General features: G+C 40.4%; 1 protein-coding gene across 1 annotated transcript in view; it reads right to left on the bottom strand.

Moving 5' to 3' along the window:
- Positions 1-3,004: 3,004 nt before the first annotated feature.
- dnajc6 (DnaJ (Hsp40) homolog, subfamily C, member 6) overlaps positions 3,005-22,328 on the bottom strand; it is a 35,111-nt gene continuing 15,787 nt past the window's right edge. Inside the window, 16 exon segments of the mRNA XM_040013546.1 lie at positions 3,005-8,388; positions 10,521-10,697; positions 11,099-11,247; positions 11,721-12,053; positions 12,134-12,268; positions 12,384-12,485; positions 13,162-13,305; positions 13,424-13,795; positions 15,364-15,557; positions 15,691-15,770; positions 16,543-16,660; positions 16,893-17,087; positions 17,569-17,702; positions 19,521-19,643; positions 21,639-21,698; positions 21,700-21,788. Coding sequence (XP_039869480.1) covers positions 8,287-8,388; positions 10,521-10,697; positions 11,099-11,247; positions 11,721-12,053; positions 12,134-12,268; positions 12,384-12,485; positions 13,162-13,305; positions 13,424-13,795; positions 15,364-15,557; positions 15,691-15,770; positions 16,543-16,660; positions 16,893-17,087; positions 17,569-17,702; positions 19,521-19,643; positions 21,639-21,698; positions 21,700-21,788 — 2,507 coding nt within the window. The 3' untranslated portion in view covers positions 3,005-8,286.

Here is a 22,328-nt window from a genome sequence, read left to right as displayed (position 1 = left end):
TTCTGCTGATATGTTTTCAGAGATAAAACTGACGCTTGGCACAGTATGTGTAAAGTTGATCAGTCTCCAGTTGTCGTACATAAAGATGGTGTTCGTAATCAGTCAGTAATAATAGAGGAGAAAAGACATTAAAAAAACACAAGACTGAAAAAAAGAAGATATTCTGTTTCTTGTTGATGTATGAAATTAACACCCAGGCAGCAATATCTCAGTGTTTTGGTATGCAAACCAGACATTCCTATTCATCTGTCGTGCACGTGCACATTGTTTGTGTGAGTGAGAGACTAATAGGCACACACACACACACACACACATGCGCGCACACACGTACACACACACACACACACACACAGACACACATTCACACACACATGCGCACGCACACACACACACATGCGCGCACACACGTACACACACACACACACACAGACACACATTCACACACACATGCGCACGCACACACACACACACATGCGCGCACACACGTACACACACACACACACACAGACACACATTCACACACACATGCGCACGCACACACACACACACACACCCTCCCTCTCTTTCTACAGTCTTATTGCATCAGACAGGATGTGTTGCAGAATGTTCCTTTCATTCAAGTCGATGCTTGTAGCACGGGGATTTCAGATAACCATTTATGAACGGAAAATATGAGGGAAGCGTGATAACGAACTTCAGGGTATGAGAGAAACATAAAAAGAACAGCCTTTAATCTGTCAGAACCGTCAACTAATGTAACAAGTGAGGAATAACTCACCAAATCATTCCACACATGCCTCTTGGCTACACACTTGCTCCACTAACAAAGGAACTTGAGGACAGTTCATTGAGGACATGGAACAAAGGGTTAAAGTTCACAGAAGTCAAAGAACTCTAAAAACATGGATAAGCTGGACTTTCTCACCTCCTTGATGAAAATTATTTTTGGCTACAAGAAACAGAAACACTGGGGTTTACATTAGACTGACGTACATGGATCAGACACTCATGGCATGTTGAGGTTGTTATTTTTGCTTTTGATTGACTTGACCACTTGGAATTTAGTCTCACTATAATGACTCTAGTGATTCATTAATTATCAACAGAATAAATCTGGCAGCGGCGAACAAGCTAAAAATCTATATTCTGGTGCTATCTGTACTCATACAGCTGTGGTCACATTTACAGACATTTAATTTGGGGCTTTTAATTTTTTCTTTGAATTGTTCTTTTTCGTAAGTGAAATATTTGTAAAGCATACACCTTTAATAACTTAAGAAACAACAACTGGTTGGACAAGTTTGACTTTATTTTGTATTTTTATCAAATCCACACGGGATCAAAAGTATACATAGAGCCTCAAGTATATACACATACTCACTTGAATGTGTCTCTTTGCCAGTATAAAAAGGATGCTGTTGATCTGATGTGAAGTTAAAGATTTTGGAGGTAGTGTAAGAAGTAAGGAGCAGTAATTCAAAAGCCGCAGCCTACCATTAACTTGAAACAACTACAACACCAACATCACTGTCCACAGTGATGTGAATTTTATACCGGCTTGAAATGAGAAGGTGCTGACCAAGTAAGAAGTCCCTGTTCCAAGTTTGGCATCTTTAAGCTTGACTGAAATTTGACGCTGTCCAGATGAACAAGACAAATACCATATGGAGAAAAGTGTCTTGATGCATGCTCAGTCATCCAGGTAAGTAAATCTCCAAAAGTTTATTTGTTCATCTGGACGTAGCGTTTTGTGGGAGAAACGTTTCGTCACTTATCCAAGTGACTTCTTCATTCTCAGCTGACTGCAGGTTTCCCCAATCATATAAACAGGACATTTGCACAATGACTGAAACCAGCACCACTGAATACACAATGGCTGTGAGGTCAGTTAATTGATCATTAATATGCAAATTGTTGTGACCATTGATCAACAACCACTGATCAAAGACAATTGGTCATTGATCAAAGACTGTTCTGGAGAAAGGTTTTAAAGTCAGATGAGATAAAAGTTCATCTATTTGACCACTTTGACATGTTTGGAGGAGTAAAGCTGAAGCTTAGAGACCTGAGAGCTCTGTACGAGCTGTTAAGCACGGCGGTGGCAGCATCGTGCTGTGGGGCTGTTTTGCTGCCAGTGTTATTGATACAATGTACAAAGTGGATAAAATAATGAAGAAATTCTTCTGCATCACTTCAGATCAGATGGTTAAAACTTGAACACAACTTGATTTTCCAACAAGACAGTGATCTCAAACACGCATCAAAACGTTTTTCTTTCTTTTTTAACTTAACCAGGCTAATATAAGCTGCTGGAAAGCAGTACATATAAATGAACTCTGCCAATTCTGCCAAGAAGCACATCAAAGAAGTGGTAAATATTCAGCCAGAATTATGTCAAAAGCTTGTCGATGGCTTGCTGAGGGACATTTAGACAAATATTAGTGGGGATGTATTCATATATTTGATCACGTATGTAAACTTTTGACTCCGTTTAAATTCGAGAAAATCCTAAATAAATCCAAACTCCCCATTCCTTTGTTTTTTTAAAGTCATTAAAGATGTTGCGCCTATTGATGCCCGTCATGAGTACGTAAACTACTGTTCACAACCGTATTTAAAAATATGTCTACATTAACATGAAAATCATATTTACAGCAATTTATCTCAAGACTTAAATATAAACCATTCACATTTTATTCATATTTTTTCCGTAATGAATGATTTTATGATCCTTTTCCACTATATTTTTCAATAGAATCAACTTTAGTAAATGACAATACTTATTGTATGTTGCCTTGAATATAATATTGTTAAATATAATAAATAAATATAGTACTAATTTTTAAATATAATATTGTCTTAAATATGATATAATATTGTTAACAGTAAATCCACTAATCAGCTCAATAAAAAAAGGACTCTACCAGTTCTAAGCTCCTAGTATTTTTGTTTGTTGACCACTGACTGGAAAGGCCATGTGAAAAGATATTTTTATGTACTTCTAATGTTCCCACACTGAGGGAATAGCATCTCTAGAGACATTTTCCCAGGAAGCGGCAGTTGGATCACAGTTCGTACTGTGCTCGTGCAATTCTGAAGTTGTCTTAAATACATTTAAGACAATATTTAGTTACACAAAGCAGCACACGACCTGTTTTTCCAGCCATTCCTGACATCACAGGAGTTTCCAGCATAAATAAGTTTTATCCTTTAAACTGACGACAGTGCTCGCCACAGACCAATCTACTTTTTTTTCATCGTTGATGCAGAAAAACAATGTTCCCTTGTTACCATCAGTCTCTTTGTGAGAGCAATTTGTGGCCAGTCCAGGTTTATGTTGGTTATATTAGAAAGATGATTAAGACCCCCTTTTTGGGAACTGCACGTCAGTGTTTACCTTGGCTTTATATTTCATTTCATTTCATTTCTGAAATCTAGATAATCTGATTGTGTGAATCAGGCTCGCAGCAAACAGCGGATCTTTTGGCCTCTTTATATATAGAGTGAATTACAGGGTGCATTAAACACTGAATGTGGAAATGTTCACATTGTTCACAAAAAGATGAGTGAATAACGAACTCCAATAAAACAAATAACAAAAAACAAAGAGATGAGACTTGCTTCAGCAGCAGGTGAGCTGTGATGAAACCAAGCTGGCTTTTCTGTGGGCAGAAAAATTGGATTTACGTTAATTTAACTGTAATAAAAGACAACACTTTTATTAAAACCCAGAGCAAGACTGTCTTCTTACTCTGGGGGCTACTTTACTTTCCGTACATAATGGGAAACCTCTCTCAGAGCTCCATTCATTAAATTTATATATAATAAATTTTAAGCAGAGGGCTAACAAACAAAACAAAACTATTTTGGTGGTGCTCAGGCTCAGTGACAGGATTGGCACCTCTTTCCACAGACTGGTGCAAACAGTCCAACCATATTATAGAAAAAGGGCAAATGGATTACATTTCAAAACAGCTTCAACTAGTAAGATTATGAAGCAACTCATACAGTCAGTTTGCTTGCAATAATGACTTCCTATAATAATTTCCTAGGGATCAATAAAGTATTCTGATTCTGATTCCTATAAATTAAATACATTTCTTCTCAGAGATCATTTTGTGGTGCAAACATGCTTACTCATTTCTAATTTCATCCAAATCCCCTCTGCTCATAGCTTTTTTCCTTTCTTTTTTTCAAACTCTGTGTGTGTCTAACAGCTTGACACCCAAATGCGGCTGGTGTTTAATGGTGTAGGATATCATGAAAATAAAACATCGGCCTGTGCTGATGGTAAACATCCATCAGCACTGGAGTCTCTCGAGAAGTGCGTCAGCACTGTCAGCAGAGCGAGTTGGAAGAAGGAAAAACTGTGTCCAGCAGTAACTTTGTTTTACAATGAATCACTGATTGGGGGGGATTATATTCAATTACCCTAAATTTCCTTCTGGATAATCTAACGCTGGCACCGCAGCCATGTTTTCCCGAAACTGGGCCCCAAGGGGAGAACTATCAGCCCCAGATGGTAACAAAGCCAGAGAGGCTGGAGCACGAGTAGCAAATAGCAGCGTTGTGCCACAGCTTATACTGTAATGGCTCATTAGCATCAAAGCAGTCGTGCACTGCCACAAGTTGACATTGATGATTGCTGCCATTGTGAGTCTGTATGTTAAGGGCCTTTCAAGAAACCCAAGAAGGTCGCTTTCTGGTCAAAAGTCAAAGCCCAAAAGCCTGTGTGAACAGGTGACATCTCAGAGGGTGGGGGATGGGGGCATGAAAGGCTCTGTCCTCGAAAGATTGGAGTTTGGTATAGAGGAATGCAGAGTATCTGTATCTTTATCTGTGGAAAGCAGAATCCAGGCTGGGGTGCAGGGGAGGAGAAGATCAGATAAACACTGGGGAACAAGATCACATAGGGGATTTAGAGGTGAGCAGAAGGATTTTACTGGAGATTCGGGACCTGACTGTGAGCCAGTGCATGATGGTGATAAGCTGGTGAGGAGAAAAGCCTTTTTAAAGTGGCAGTACACCATCATATTAATTAATATTCTTCTAAATGCTTATAGGGTGGAGATGGCAGCACAGTTAACTTGGGTTCCTTTCTTTGCAGCGTTCCTTTCTTACTCTGACAGGTTTTCTTTCAGATTGAAAAAGAATAAATATAAAAATTAATTCAAGGTCTTTTTTAGATGTTTACAACTTGCTGCACCTGCAGCCTGTGACAGCTGCACAGGTAGTTCAGCTGTCAAAAGAAGGTTTGCCGTGTCTCGAGGCACAGTATCAAGAGTGTGGAGGGAAAACCAGAAGATACGCAATTATAAGAGACTCGACTGCAGCAAGACTGGTATCTGCTCCTTTGGGCGAGGAATATGAGGAGCACATCACCACCAGCAGGGTCCTCTTATGCATGTTTCTGGCCAAACTCTCAGAAACAGACCCCATGAGGGTGGCACCACATCCTTTTACTGGGACTCTCAGCTCAACATGACATATAGTTCATGTGCTGTACAATGCAGCCCTCTAGTGGTTACAAAGACAAAGGCCAAGCGAGACATAAAAACAGGAATGCTGCTCACCCTGCTCCGGTTTCTGTTTACTGTTTATTTCTGTGCACTGCACTTGATCATTATGTACATCCTGTAACCGTAAACAGAACTGAAAAGAACAACATGAACAGAATTTTTACACAGCTTAAGTAATATTTGAACAGGAGACAGGCAAACACATAACTTACAGTACTCTGTATCCAACTCTGAGCTCCTCCATACATACCACAAGTTCAAACAACACACATCCACTGACGACAATATAGAGGTTAGCTTTTTAACATAGCTGTAAGATCGCAGATTCAGTCAGCGAGGGAGCCTATGAGGGTTATTTCACATGTAGGTCCTCAGTGTAAATAAAGCATAGACACATACTACACACTTCTCATATCTTGTAAAACGACAAAGAAAGCAGTCACCTCCAGATTAAAGTTCAGTATTTTCAGCCTGAGACCCGGAGTCTTGTTCGACGGCCCAGTCAACACTTGTTTTGGGATCCTTTCGGGGTCCTCAGCCAGCTAATGAAACCACACCTCACATAATTCTCTTACGCTGGTCAGAAGTCAGTCAGCATCCTTAATGCAGATGAACAAACTGGACGAATGAAATCCAGTGAAGGGAAAAGACAGTATGATGCCAACAGACAATCACCTTTGACCTTACTATGCAAATCAGAGAGCATGAAGACAGTTAACAGTGTCAGGATCTTCAACTGCTCATGAGCATGAGAAGGTAAACACTTGGCTCAATTTGTGTGTGAAGAATAAACCTAAACAGCCTAAACTGTTTCACCCTGAAACAGCTTAAACTGTTTCTGGGGATCGTGTAGGAACATATTAGTGTTTTGTGAAAACCTCATGTGCTTGAAAGAAATTGATCATTGCCTCTCTAGTTATTGCATATTTTATTGTTTTCTCCACTTTGCTCTAAAATGATGAAATGCTTTTAGCACTAAGAACTGATTTTGTGAATAATTGCACGTAAAAAGGGGCCAAATGCATCCAAAATCAGCAAATGTTTGTGTTAGGTTAGTACACATCAGCTGCAGCATCTACTGCTGTTCACTACTTCTAATGCATACCCCATTCTTTTATGCTGATTATGAATAAACGTGTAGCAAATGAAGTAAAAGGTAAACAAAACAAATCAATAAAAAGTAAATCAGTGTTTTGATGAAACACAGTATGATCTGCCTGACGTGAAACAGTGATATACAGTAAACAGAACTCTTATTGCGTTCTTGATGGTTTGCGTTTAAGCACATTAGTGTCACTTCTGTGGTTCAGAGATTACCCCACCCAGTCTCAACCTTACAACTACCTCCCTAATTTAATGCAGGGTCCCCTCTAGAACAGCTCTGACTCATCAGAGCATCAAGATGGGATGTTTTGGGGTGTCTTACAAACTCTGGCACTGGGACAGAGGCAAATTTTTTGAGTCCTCTGGTTGTGTGGAGGCGTCTGTTAGAGTGCATCCCATGGATCCTTGATCAGACGTGGGGGATCTGGGGAGTCTGAAGGATAGGTGTGATGTTAAGGGCGTCACATTCTCATGAACTGCCTGATGTTTCCCAGCAGAGAGCTGCACTGTGATCAGATTTCCTTTACCTGCCAGTGGTTTTTACTGTTTTGGCTGACGACTGTGTTTGACAGACATTAAAAGTCTTTAAGACAACAGCCTCAAAGTCCTGAACTCTTTCTCACGAGCAGATTGAATTTGAACCAATATTTTAAAGACAAACAAAGCGATTTAATAAATTAATTCATGGATTGCCTTCCTTGAGAGCTGCACCGATTCGATTCATCAGTTTGTGCTTTCACAGAGATGTAAAGCAAAAATATATTATTATATGAGTGAGTGTGCGAGGCCTCAAGGTGCTTCATGTAAGGAACTGTACATGTGCTAATGCTAAAACATACAATCCCCAGTTCCCCACAAGGCTTCAGGATATCAGACACACCAATTCTTATTAAACCTCTTCATAACAAAACCATTCCACATGATATCATATATGTCACATAACAAGTCAAGTTATTGTGTTACTGTTTTTTTTAACTAATTTTGTTTCCTCAGCTACACTCAGCAGACGACATCTTCAAGGTGAAACTCGACCTCTGATCAAGATTTTCTAATCCAATCACCTCCAAACAGCCTATTTTAACTTGACACTGCTGTTTGTGTTTGTTATTTATAGGGACATTAAATAGTGTGAAAACTGGATTTGATATGACGGAACTGATCTTGAATTCAGTGTTCGCTCACAGTACAAAAAAAATGGCTTGAATGCTGTTAAATGCTTGTTGTGCCTCACAGACTTCTTCATGCTCCAAAGCTCTTGCAAAGAGCAGTCTGACAAATGTTTGCTCAGTTTATTCTCGCGCGTTTCTTTTTCCAGATCAACAGCTCTCACCTTGTTTTGATCCGTCTCTTTGACGTCCCAGTGATTTTTAATTTTTTTGAATGGGATGGTTCATACATACAGTATGGATATTAGAGCTACAGAGAGTCAGCTGTTCGTCTGAGCTTCTAGTCCGGGCACGGGAGGCTGTTCTATAGCCTGTCATCACTCAAGTTCTGCGTTTTTGTTGCAAGAAGAGAGACACGAGTTAAAGCATGGGTATAAAGGCAGATGTTGCAGGGTGTGGCTGCAGTATGCGGACAAGAGGTGGTAACACTGTAAGGGTTAGATGATGGAATCAGCAGGGACATCATCTCCTCCTCCTTAAGTCCCCTTACGTTTTATTCAGTAGAGAGGCTTTTGTCCTTGGGTCTCAAATTCTGACCAGGCATCATTTAGTTCCATGAAAATCATCTTGGCATATTGTTCGTATGGTTGTCCCGTCGCCTACAAAGTAGGAGAGAAAAAACACAGTAGTTATGAACCCATAAGTAAAGCATATTTGAGACATGTTGGCCTTTTGGGATTCCCACTTCATTTGTCTCTCATTCATAGCTTGCTTTACTCGAGCATTATGTCAACATGCTACAATGTAGCTTGCCATCACCAGTGTGTGAATGTGTGTGTGAATGGGTGGATGACTGGTTGTGTAAAGCGCTTTGGGGTCCTTAGGGACTAGAAAAGCGCTATACAAATACAGGCCATTTACATTATATTATTCACTGTTACAGAAAATTCAGGTAAGACACTAACTTGTCTTTCAGTGCTGAGAGTCAGGAAGTATACCCCACTCTTTCTATAATACACACACATCCCTGCATGGATGGATGTTTACAGGTATAACTTGAATCACATGTTTAATTCTGATAAGAGTCCATGTTAAGCCAAGCTGCGTTGTTTTAGTGGGTGCAGTGGGAAAGGCCCTGCCTAATGCTTCAGCTGACCACATGGTAGCTGGTGTACTGCATAGCTGTATCTTTAAGTGGATTACAAGGAAAGCTGTGGCCTGGCTTGGCTTGGCTTGAGAGTCTGAGAGTGACGCACTCTCCGCTAACAGACTCTTCACTTCACAGAGTAAAGTGCAGAGCTTCAGATATCTTTGTATTTCATTATATTGTTCACACGCTCACACATACTTTTAGTTTGGTTTGGTTGTTTTCTTGTTGCAACATCATATATGCAAAAACTTCATCCTCCAGCACTTTGAACACACAGACACTACTGTGTGTGTGTGTGTCTAAATTTATGTGATCGGTCTGTTCATTTTAAATTTGCATGTCTGTGTTTGTCTTGTAATGCTTGGGATCATTATTGTGCATGACTCAATACTTGGCCAAACTTTAGCTGTTAGATGTCCTCAAATTTGACCCTAGAATATTTTTCGTATAAAGGTTCGTAGGTCATCTTGCGGCAAAACAACCCAAAGCATCACCCCTCCACCACCGTGCTTATCAGTTGCTATGAGTATGAGCTGTTTGTGGTGATACACTGTGTTTGATTTTGCCAGATATTGTGTTGTACTTTATATATCTTTTTTCTGATACAGAATTTCTCTGACCACTGCATGGTCTGAGTTTGGGATGAATTTGGTTGGGTGTCCCCTTCTGTGGCATTGTGTTAACACACATGGATGACTCAGACCAGCAAACGGGCAGAACGTCTTGTTACACACAGGTGCTCAAACTTGTTGATGACCACTTACTCAAGCAAATGATTATCAGCATCTGGCTGCTACTTACCCCTTTAATTCTTATAGAAGCAATAGGGGTTGTACTTAGTTTTTTACAGAACGGCACAAAGTGCTGTCAAATCTTTCCTTTTCCATCCCTGTATATGCGTGCTTGTGAGGAATTATGTTTTTCTTTTAAAACCAGTTTTTATTTTCATTATCATTTTCATGTCACGATATGGCCACATCATATCCAGAATTGCTTATAATCAGGGGTGCACATAAGTGGTCCGCAGGTGCGCATGCGCTGTCAAAATAAAAGACACGCACCAGATAAGAAGTTGCAACGCGCGTTTGCGTACATAAGATTTTCTGGAGGAGGACAGACATTTGTTTAGAACTCTTAAAGATGTTGAAGAAGCAAGCTCCTTTAAGCAATTACTTTGGTGTTCTTCCACCTCCAAAGAAATGTCAGAAGGAGTCCAAACTGCAAAAGAAGCGCATATTCTCGGAAAAGTGGTTGTAGGAGGTGAGCTGGCTTCAAACAATGCACAGAGATGTGGTGCAGAATGTGCCGTGAAAACCCCACTCTAGCAGACAAAAACAGTGCCTTTTATATGTACGCAAACACGCGTTGCAACTTCTTGTCTGGTGCGCGTCTTTTATTTTGACAGCGAATGCGCACCTGCAGACCACTTATGTGCACCCCTGCTTATAAGCCTGATATAAGGAGAAGAAAGTGAAAATAAAGACAGTCACTATTTTTTCATCTGACTTTACCTTCAGTTGCTTTTAAGTAAAGAATGTCTCGTTATTGCAGCTGATTTATTCTGTACATATGGATATGCCTCCTATTACTGCATCCATACAGGAAGCATAAAGATCCCATTCATCACAAATTCTGTCTCACCTTATCTGGGTGAACAACCAGGACTGCTTTGCGATAGACCTTCTTGACCTGCTCTGGAGTAACCAGGTCAGCCATGCCCACAGGCTTCCAGCGTGTCTCTCCTTCCCAAAGCACAGTGTGCATGGTGGAGAGCAGAGCACGGATGTTACGCTCTTTCCCCTCTATCCAGTCCAGAATCTAGGGCACAGAAGAGGGAGGCAGAGGAGGGGAGCCAATAACCAGTGAGGACCTGATTTGAAACAATTATTAGCATAACTGCTTTCAGTAGTTCTGGCTCTGGTTTTATCTAAAAAAAAAAAAGCTTTTAAAGGAGCAATTAGATGAACCAAAATTTGGTCATGGGAGACCTACATTGGACGCTTCGTTAACTCTGAAATAAACAGAAAAAGTTTAACAGCCAAAGGTTTTCTAGTACATTATCCTACTTTTGGGAATCACTGAACTGCTTCTGTTGAGCTACACTGGATAAACAGGCGACCACCACCAAGCGAAATGTCATCAAAAACTAATTGTAATCAGACACAATGAACCAAAACTTATTAGTTCAACTTCATTAGTTTCAAACAAACAGCTCATGCCTTTAGTTTCTCAGGGTCCATTTCTTTGGCCATCTCCTCCTTCCTCATCTCTGCTATAGTCCTGGGCCCTTTCTTCTCTTTGGTCCCCGCAAAGCCCTGAGCAGACAGCAGGTCGTCAAAGTTGGCATCCGAGGGTTTGGGCTTCGGACCTGACAAAGAGGCAGACAAACACAAAGACAGAATACATACTTTTTAAGCAACAAATGCACTAATTACTATACGGTGAGCTGAAGAACAATGTATGTGTGCACATCATGAAAATCTTAATGGATTAAAAATGCGGCGCTGTCTCTAAATGTTTGCAGATATTTTGTTAAATATTTTGTTGTTTAACTTCAAAAATCAAACAAAAAAACCTTAAAACCTTCAAAATGCTCACAATTTTTAGTAAAATTTTTAAACCTTATATTTTGAAATATGATTTCAAGGTAATAAAATATTTGTTGAAAATGTTTTCTGCTCCAAGAGTGCTATACAAAAGTGAAATATCTTTTTCTGAATCACTTCAGAGTTAAGTGTAATCTCTATTTTGTTTTAAAAGAAAAATGTCCTTTTATGTGAAATATACCCCAACTGACCAGCCACAACATTTGGAGCGTAACAATGAGCCTGTCGAGCTTACCCATCCCAGCCTGTGCTTTTCCCCCTGCGCTGGGTGAGCCTCCTCCCATTGCGGAGAAGCTAACATTGTAGTTGGGTCGATTCTGGGGCGATGTGTGGGGCATGGAAGTGTGGCTGGGGCTGGGCTTTGGCTGCGGAGCAGGACCCTGTCCTTGCGGTTGCCACCCTCCACCACTTCCACCAGCCTGCCATGAGGGGAAAGTGCCTCCTGCGTGGGGCTGCCAGGCTCCTGTGTGCTGGGGAGATGGCGGAGGCCTCGATGGGGAGCCCATTGGAGGAAAGGAAGGGGCCGTTCCAGTAGGGGTGGTGGGCTTGCTCGAGAAGCCAGAGCCTCCTGATCAAAAGGACAGAGATTATGGCATGCGAGGTAGTAGCAAAAATACTAAGAACTTAGGAGCATTACCAGCGTCTCACCTCCAAGGCTTCCCCCTAGGTTGCCAATATCAGCGAATGGGTCCAGAGTGTTTGGCTTGGTTTGGTGGGTGGGGGTGCTGTGGACTGAGCCAGTGGGACTGGTAGTGGCTGACCGACTGCCCATACCAAAACCTCCTGAATGAATCGGCCAACAGCAAAGCAGGAAAAATAAACGACACTGATGCCAACGTGTTTTACAAACAGTGTGGTATCTGCTTGTATGTATGTGTGGCTGTGTGCTTGGGAGAACCTGTGCTTGTGGTAGCAGGTCTGTTCCAGTCCCATGCTCCCATGGCGTTTTGCTGCTGAATGTTGACAGTAGGGGTGGTGGGTGGGACGGGGGAACTCCGACCTATTGAAGCACATAACCATCGGTCACGGGCGGAGCAGACGGAAAATGGGAATTGAGGGACACGAAAACATTAAGCCAAATAAAATAACAACAGAACTGAGCTTCAGAGAGCTGTTGTTTCGTGGATGTAGAAACAAAATTTATTGTTGCTAACTAAAAATTGTCCACAGAAGACTGAAGCCAGAAGGCTCTTCTTCATGCACACATCATGCCCTAAATCCTCAAAGTATAAAAAAGTGTAAACCTGAAGTTAAGAAAAACTGTTTTGCCATGTTTAAAGTTGAAAATACTGACTGTGAGCTGAGGAAAAAATTACTAGTAGGAGCTTGTGCTGGAGTTGAAAAATCAAGCTGCGCAATCCCTATGGAGTGGCAATGAGATGACCTGCAAACACTTCACATACAGCATGCAAACTCGTGAATTACAAATCATACATTACATGAGCAATACAAGAAAAATGTGTGAGTAAGCTAAAAATGGATATATACTCAGCAGTCGGGTTTGGGTGTCAGTTTAAATAGACGCACAGATGAAGGGAAATTATCGTAGTGGCATCTTGCAAATATCTGAAAACATGCCTTACCCTAATTTGGTTCAGGCTCTTGAAATGCTTTAAGTGCACCCAAAACGATGGTTTGGGAAAATGTTCAGCAGAGCAGCAAGGAGCATGCCTTACCGAGGCTTGTAGGTTGCAGGGTGGGTGATGGTGAGCGAGCAGCATGCAGGAAAGGGTCTGGCTGCCCCACTTTACCTGGTCCGAGGAATGAACCCATCACGTCCTGAGGTTTAGGCATCGGACCCGTCCCAAAAGGATCAAATGCTGAGGAGAACCATCCACCAGTGTTATTGTCTTATGCTAAATTGCAAGAGTAATTGTGCCTATTTGAAGTCTAGTTTTAGGTTGGACCTAAAAGGAAATGCTTTTTCAAACTTCTCACCTGGTGGGGCAGGTGAGGGGCATGGTGAGGCAGTGTTGGGGGCGACTTTGTGTGGAGTGGACTGGGCAGATGGAGGCCTGCTGGTTGACTGAGGTGGGCCCCCGAACAAGTCCCCTAGGAGGTCAGTGGTTGCAGCTGCTGTAGATGGGGGCTTAGATGACGGGCGGTTGACCTCGTCACCATCGAGGCCGAGAAGATCGACTTCCTCGGTGGGAGCAGGGGTGGCAGAAGTGGGAGCTGGGAGGTCAGGTTTCTGATGGGCTGCACTGGCATTGCTTTGCTGGCTGGAGAGAGAAAGCATTTCATCATCCGACGGCTCGCTCTCCTCGCCACGTACCCGACCGTCTGGACCTCCGTGGGACCGACTTGGCTCTGAAAATGATGAGATGGGAAAAACAGAAAAGAGTATCATGAGAAAGACACATCAATCACGAACAAAGCAATGACTGAAGAGATAACAAAGCAGACAGAGGGAATTAATTTGAGGTTCGGATATAAAGGGACAAGAGTGAAGCAGAGGATGATGGTAAACTACGCAGGTCATTGCTTCTACAGCCAGAACAGCTATTTGTGCTACGAGGTTGCAAACATACACACAGTCTGCAAATAAATTCTAGCTAGTAGTTACTAGTTGGAGAAAACGTCTTAAATGTGATACATTTCAACGTAAAAGAATATGATGAAAAAAAAGAAGCTTGTACATGGGATTAAACAGCTGTATAAATCAAAAGCAATATTTCACTTTGGTAGAACATTTTAACGTTGGATTTGTTTACTCCCCAGGCACGTTTTCCCTTTATTTCCTTTTGGGACTATGAGTTTTCCCCTCTAGTTCTCCATATCCATAAAAAAAACCCTTAAAAACCTGTCTCTGTATGCCCAGGAAAAGAAATGCTGGCATACATGTTATGGAAATTGTGTTAAAAGACTGGTGTTTATACAAGACACAGGACAAAATATTTCTACCAAAATGATACATCATGGGCTACAAGAATGGGCTAAATTTCAATTCAATCAATGCAAATCACAGTTGGAAACCACCAAATGGATTTTCCAATAACAAAAATTCTTCCTGGGTAGAGCATGAGTGAATTGAAGCAAACCCTGGGTAACTACGCTCACAGTATAGTTCCTCTAGCAGGTCTGTGATCTCCTCTACCGTCTTACCCTCAAGATCCAAGCCCTCCATCTCATCTTGCAGGGACAAAAATGAGTCACATTAGTTTTTATGACTATGTGTTAATGTAAATTGATTAGCCACAACAATAAAACCACTAACATTGATACTGGAAATATTTCCAAACATCCGTATGATGAGGTGAGGGAGATCTTCACAATATTAGGCAAATGGCTTTAATGTCGTGCTGGCTGGTTCATAAATATTAAAATAAGTCATAAAAAAAATTAGTAGCAAGTTCTCTTTGCCTAATCTTTATTTTGGTACCAGGTAAACTTACGTAAAGTCAATCCAGGTGTGGGGTTAGAGTTTGTTATTAAGGTTAATGTAGCATTATAATTGGTTTTAGGAAAAGGTATGATTACAAATTGTAAAGGCTAACAAAACAAGCAAGCAAAAATGCCATCTAAAAATCATTTTCAATACAAAATTCCACATTGCTTGTTAGTCAAGCTAACTGCTAATTTGCTAGCAGCCAACCCATTTTGCTTCAGCATTTTCAGTTCTTAGCTAAAGATTTTTAGTTTAGATAAGATAAGATAAGATAAGATAAGATAAGACTTTATTGATCCCACAACTGGGAAATTTTTGCATTAATTTAATTATGTTGGTAGTAAAATCTGACAACAGATTAAACAAAGCAGTAAATGTTTGATTCTAAACTTAACATCTGATTTGAGTTTTTAAAAAAGGAAAACTTAATGTGTCGTATTTTATAGACTGAACACCAGTTGTTGCCCCAGTGAAACCCTCCCATTTTTACCAGCAATCGCCAGTGCATCCTGATGTTCCTGGTGGCCAGAGAAGAGCACATTTGGGCTCAAGTCTTTACAAGGAAACTGTTCCCATGGTGGTGTCAGGTCTTTCTGTTTGTCCACCCCTTCCACTTCCACTTCCAATATCACATGGAAGAGCTGGGGATATTTCTCTGGAGAGTCACAGGCATCGAGCTCTGGTCTGAGAGGAAAATCAATATGTGTGAGAAAGAAAATTGAGATGGTAAAACAGTCAACAGAGTGGAAGTCTAGCAATATTATTTTTTATAGTGAGAAACCAGAATTCCCCTATTTTTGTAAGAGATTTTCCTTACTTGTTAAACTTTAACATAGTGGTTCCAGGAGTGATGAAGCCAGTGTGGAACTGAATCTGGAAGATCTGTGTGTTGGATACCTAACACAAGCAGGAACAAAGATAAATGTTGGTTACATTATATTTTATCAGCACTCTCCTGCAGTCAGTTACCCCTTACCTGTTGTTCTGCAATGTTTTTAGGTGTTATGTTCAAGTTTTGCATGTGATAACTCTTTGTCATGTAATAAAATACAAGCAGGTGAAATAAGAAAATCCAGTAAAAGAAACAAAATAAAAGGAAAAATGTTCAAGAAAAAAAAGACAAGCCCACTTTAACCATTTTAGCTGAATGGATTTTTAATTATTTTGTACTATTGATCTAGGTTTTAGTACTAATGTGCTATATAGCAAAATAATGAAGTCATTAAGCTACATATGCACATATTATTATAATGCAACGCATGGTGATGTACACCTATGTGCCAATAATCTGTCATAAGATTACTGAAAGACAATAATACCCAGATGAAACACCTGGACCAAACTAAACCAAAAATAGCATAAATAGTGCATAAATGCTTCTTGCAGCAGTCATGAGTAAGTAAATCTGCATATTTCTATAAATGAAGTAAATCATTAAGTCAAAAACCTTCATCCAGCTTCTTCTTGTCTTAAACAATGTAACAATGAGACACAACAAGCTGTTGAAGCTACCTGAAACTCTACAATGGCTTATACTTTAGCATGATCTTATCACCACAATCGTTCCAATACTGTCACTGTGACTAGCAAGTTTGCTGCTTGCTAGTTTGATTGAGATGTTGATTTTATCGACATTTTATCTTATAAAGCAGACTAAGCAGAAGCGTACCTTGGCCTGCAGTCGTCCTCCAATGGTTGACCTCATGTGGTAGACTGAAACCACAACATCTCCTTGTACGCTTACACCCAGAGGGAAAACTACCTTGCCGTCCTGGACCCTGTGCTCTCTAGGCATGCAGAGAAGGTGCAGCAAAGTGTAATTGAGGGAAAGTGTTACAGAGTGAGAAAAAGGAAGGGGATATAATGACACTTTGATTATACTTTCATTCATATCATACTCAGCATAAAATCTCTGAGACATTTGTAGTTATTCTATTCCAATACAGAACTGCAACGCTACCGTGCTCTCTGCGGTTCAATGCTGTCAAATTTTTTATTAATCTCGCTAATGTTACTTACCTCATCCTTTCATACTCCTGTGCAGTGGTGAAGATCTTCGTCTCTCCAATGAGAACGTCACAGAAAGGTCGACAGCCACTACGCTGCTTGTTGAAACAGGGGATGGGACTCATAGTGAGGGCCTTGATCACCAAGGGCTTGGAGTGGGGTAGGCTAGGCTTCTCTGATACCATGCTACATACATAGCCTATGTACCTGCAGGCAGAGAAAACAAAAACAGCAGTTTTCAATTTTCAGCACTCTGAATGATGCAATAAATGTCACTTATGAGGAGACGCTTGCACAACCATCGACTGTTAGCTTCTACAAGTATAGCAGGCGGACTCGTGGTTCTTCTTGCCCAGCAATCAAGAGTTTATGTTTAAGATGAGACAACTAATAACTGTTGGCTTCAGTGATGGCTGTATGTATATTTCAACATGTTATGCCTGTAACAGCATATGATCTGAAACTGTGCTCTTCTTCTTAAGTGTGAATGTGTTTTGACCTCATTTAATATGTGATTCTTTATTAGAAGTGGTAAATGTTCATTATCTATGAAAAATAGACTGCAGATTTATTAGACATTGAAGAATGTAACATCAGCAGAACCAAAGGACGACAACCGAGCACAAGGCTCCCACTTTTCTTCTTCTCTTTCTGTCACATTCACATCCCCATGTTCACTGATGCAAACCTGCGGTGTGAAGGCCAGAGGCCAGAACCTGGTCTTTTGGCGCTGAGCAGCTGCATGGCAGGAACTGGATTATTGAAGAGGTGGCAGAAGCAGAACATGGCACAGACCAAAACACCTGAAGGAGCGCGACCATCCTGAAAACCCAAAACAAAGATAAAATTACATGTACATCTTATCATAACCGCAATTTGAGTCACTGGGGATTTTTTCTTTTGAATAAACACACGTATTATTTTTCTATGAGTCTATTCATACATATGAACTGACTCTGAGCTCATTTCAGGTTACATGGATACTGTAACACTGTTGTTAACTGAGGTGAAAACACAGCTTTTTTAAAAAAAAAGGAAGGGTTTCGTGAAGATTATGCAAGAAGGAGCAGTTTGCCAAGGCAAAGCCAAACCCACAATGACTTGGTAATAACATGCCCCAGCACATGCCAGTCTATAGTAGTCATGTCACTGAATTCCAATAAACAGAAACTCAGTTTCTATTGAAAAAGTCAGATATGGTTGAATTCCCAAATGTGTCTAATGCAAGTGGCTGATATTGCTAAAGTGTGATGATCCACGCACTAAAAGTGCCTTTCATCCAATAAGCCTAAATAGGACACCAAAGAATACACCATTCTGCAATAAGCATAATAAGATGACTTCTATCATTTTTACTGAACATCACAGACCAAAATGCAAAAATGAAATATTCTTCTTCTTTGCTTTTCATTTTCTTTTCAGTACCACCTGCTAAGTAACAACAGTGAGGAAGCTCACACCGCTGATTAATAGAGACCACAAGAGCAGTCTGAAGAGCTCCGAGCGGGAATGTATTTGGAGAAAAAAAACTGTTACTCCAGCGTCAAGGATTGGCAACAGCCGTTGAAGAGGAAGAGAAGATTTATGATCTGGGTGGTAACATAGCCTTTATCTGGAAGAATGATCCCTTTTGCAAAACTGTTTTGATTTATGTTAAAGTGAATTGTTAAATGTTGTCATTTTTATGCTTACCATCTCTACATTGTTTTAAATCTGTGATGAAAGGAATTCTTTTATCCCCCTCCCCAGCCTCTCGAGGTTCTGGGGGGATGTAGTGTTTTATTGCAGATACATCCTATCTGGAAGAGCTGTTTCTTGTGATGTTGCTTCCTGCTTTTATGACCCTTTTGGTCAGCAGGAGGTCACACACACACATTCTCACATGCATACAGATGTTTACACACACACACACACACACATATATACATACAGTGCTTTGCCTTAGAACCATTTGGGGGGTTTTACGTGGGCGGTGCTTTTGCTGTGATGTGTATTGTGTGAACTGTTGTCCCAATAAAAGGCAGCAAGCGGAGGCCGTCATTGGGGTCATTTTGTGATAGATACCAACGACGCCTCCCTTGCAAGTAAATCGATCGATCGCTGACTGTCTTGTTTTCTTTATGATGAATAAGTCTCTAAACCAGCGGGGCTTGTGGAAACACAGACCCAACAATTTATGTAGATGTGGAAAAAGAAGGTGAGTCATGTTTGGAAATCTGTTGAGCAGTTGTTGTAGCATTTAACAACTTCAGACTTTAGAGATCCGTGTCTTGGAAGCACTTCATTTGATGTGAAAGCAAAGTTGACATGTAATCAATGACGCCAATATCATTGTTGAGCAAAATGTTTTGGAAGGGGAACAAAAAGATTCTGACACTAAATATGCTTCGGCCTATTTCAGACTCTCTGCTTTGATTCAAAAGTGGGTCACAGGACATCAAACAGCTCAAAAATTAACGGATGTGTTGTGGGACCAACAAAAACAAGTCCCTTTACATAACAATCAAAAGTACCTCACTATGTACTTGTTTTTCATGGGAGAATGATTAGTAATAATTTCATATGAATCCTTAATAAATTCAACTATACAAAGGAGGATGAAGAATTTAATATAGGGCTAATGTATGTGCATCTCCTTACCGAGCATGTGATTACACAGACGTTCTTGGGATTCTGTTTCAGCCAGTTGTACATGTTTTTGCACACAGCAAACAGGTTGTGGAGGCTGGGTGCTTGGCGTGAAGGCCAATTACACTCTGAAACCTGTATTGAAGTAGATGCCAGGAATAAGGAGGCAGATCAGAGAGATAAAAGGGCAGGAAAGGGTTGGGGAAAAAAGGAACAGAGGAGAGGAAAGGGGAGTGGTGGAAGTTAGTAACAGCACTGCAGCAGCAGAGCAACACAACAGACCAGTTGCCATGATGAGTCATCTGCTAAAGATACAGTGACTTCACAATGCAGACAGGGGGCCAGCTTCACCATGTTAACAACAAAGCATGACTCCTAACAAGCCTGACTCCTTAGCTCCCACATGTGCCTTCTATGCAGTAATAGGAAACCTAGCTGCGGAAATGTCCCGATGCTGAAAGATAAGCATAACCATAAAAGCAAAATAAGATACAATAAACTGTGTGTTCCAAATGTGGTAATTTAGCCGTAACACAAATTAAATTCTGAATATGAGTGCTGAAATACCAAAAACTGCAGTTTCAGGAACAGCCAGATGAGGTTGATCGCTGCTGGCTGCTTATTAGGCCTTGCATCAGTTAATTTGCATCATTACACTGGATTTCTCAAAGGTGTTTGAAGTTTTGTTGTATTTTGTGAGATTTTTTTTGAGTAATTATTCAACTTGCTGCAGGATTAATTGTATATTTAAAAAAAAACTATCCAAGAAGTCTTTGGTCCTGTTTTGTTTTTTTGGTAAGAGTAAAATTCTACCATTTATTTATGTGTTAGCACAAATTAGCAAGTACTGATGTCATGTGTGATGCAGCCATGCTCTGGTTTTGTTAGCCATCTAGCTTGTAGAAACTTTCCACCTTCTTGTCGAAATGTAGTCAGTTCTGGCTTCTAAAAAACCAAATGGTGACTGCCAAATTGACGGGTTATACACAAACCAGCTGATGATGACACTGGATACTTCATATACTGTTTGAACAACAATTTTATGAAACTCAAAAAATTATTCTCAAGTTTAAAAAAAGAAAGAAAAAATGTACTTTTTTAGCATTAAGCTAATGACTAGGAATAGGACTCAAGTACCGGCTGTTGCAGAGAGTTGGTTCACAGTAGTTCAATGAAATTGTTTATCTACTTATGCCTATTGATTGTGCTTATCGGTTCCTCTTGCACTTGTGCTGATATCAGTTTTTGTGCTGGAGGAGAAAAACTGCGGTGCAGTCTAAAGCGTTGATATGGACATTCATTTTATTTTTATCACACAAAAGGACGAGAGCTCAATGGTAATGGCAAACTGCATTCAGGACAGAAACATCTGAATTATGGTGCTAAAACAACTTCAGCTCTTTTTAAGTACCTGCACAGAAAGCATGTTAACACTAAGGCAGCTAAGAATCCAGGCTGATGTTAAAAGTGAGCAACTGCTGACCCCAGCCTAGTAGCCAGACCCTGAACTTCCACAGGTAACAAACTGATGGCCTGTCATGCTGCAGTCTTCATTTCTACCTGTTCATGATTCTAAAGTAGACTCATGAGACAATGCATTTTAGGTCATTTTACTGAAAACCTTGAAATATTTAAGTAACGTACTGCATTACCTTTATGCAAAATATTCTATGTAATATTGTGTTACCACAAAATTAACACTGATTACAACAAAGAGAGAAAATACCTGCAATGCGCACAAACATTTCACCACACAGCATGCAATTAATTTGCCTGAATGTAATGCGGTTGATATTCTGCTTAGTGATGGTGGTAACTCTCAAAGCAGAGTCATTGAGAACCCAATGAGAACCTATAAGAGATTCAATAAGGAATCAAATGAATAATCCATACAATTAGTGATCCGGTAATGAAATCGGAATCCTTAGCAATTACAGACCTGATAAAAAAAGCAAAATGAAACTTTTCTCTGGGTGGTTTGAGTCTATCAAGGAACAATCACGCCTAAAACTGTAATTAAGCCCTCCTATTTCCCTTCTATGTTTATAAAATGAAGAGTGCGAAAAAGGTGGAGCAACCACTACATGAGTAACAGCTTCATCGAGATCCATGGGCTACAGTCACACTCACCCTGTTGGAGAATTTGGCCCCACGGTAGTTACGCTGTGATAGGTTGAAAACAGTGTAGTGGGTCCGCATGCCGGCTGTCAAGAAAAGAGCGGATGTCTTCGACATGGTTCTGGTAGCCAATCTGCACCGACTCAGCTGGATAGGTCATCACTGAAAAAAAACAAAGTTTGACATGTTCACATCCATCCATTCGCTTCCGCTTATCCTTTTCAGGGTCGCGGGGGGTGCTGGAGCCTATCCCAGCTGTCATAGGGCAAGAGGCAGGGTACACCCTGGACAGGTCGCCAGTCTGTCACAGGGCCAACACACAGGGACAACTATTTATTGTGGTTTTACCTGTCAAGCACAAAAACGTAAAGAAAATTCTGTATCAAACCTTGTAATCATACCTTTCCTACTTTTTCTTGACTCCTTGAATTTAAAATAATCATGAACAGGATTTCCACGTTAATAAATTTTACTTTTGTTGGACTAACATAATTTGCATGGATTGGATCAGCTCAATGAAATTATGATGGACTTAACTCCAGTAAATAAGTTGATTTATCATTAATTAATTAAGTTGGTCCAACTCTAGTCCGTTACACATTGGAATAACAGAATTGAATAACGCTAAAATAAAGCAATTTAATCCATTTTTTTTTTTATGTTCATTCAAAGAGTTTTTTTCAGTGAGTGTCAGTCTTTAAC

This window comes from Simochromis diagramma, unplaced genomic scaffold (assembly GCF_900408965.1).
Source record: "Simochromis diagramma unplaced genomic scaffold, fSimDia1.1 OVJJ01000649.1, whole genome shotgun sequence".
NCBI classification, from domain to species: domain Eukaryota; kingdom Metazoa; phylum Chordata; class Actinopteri; order Cichliformes; family Cichlidae; genus Simochromis; species Simochromis diagramma.
Note: the sequence above shows the minus strand (reverse complement) of the source record. Positions and strands in the feature narration are given on the sequence as shown.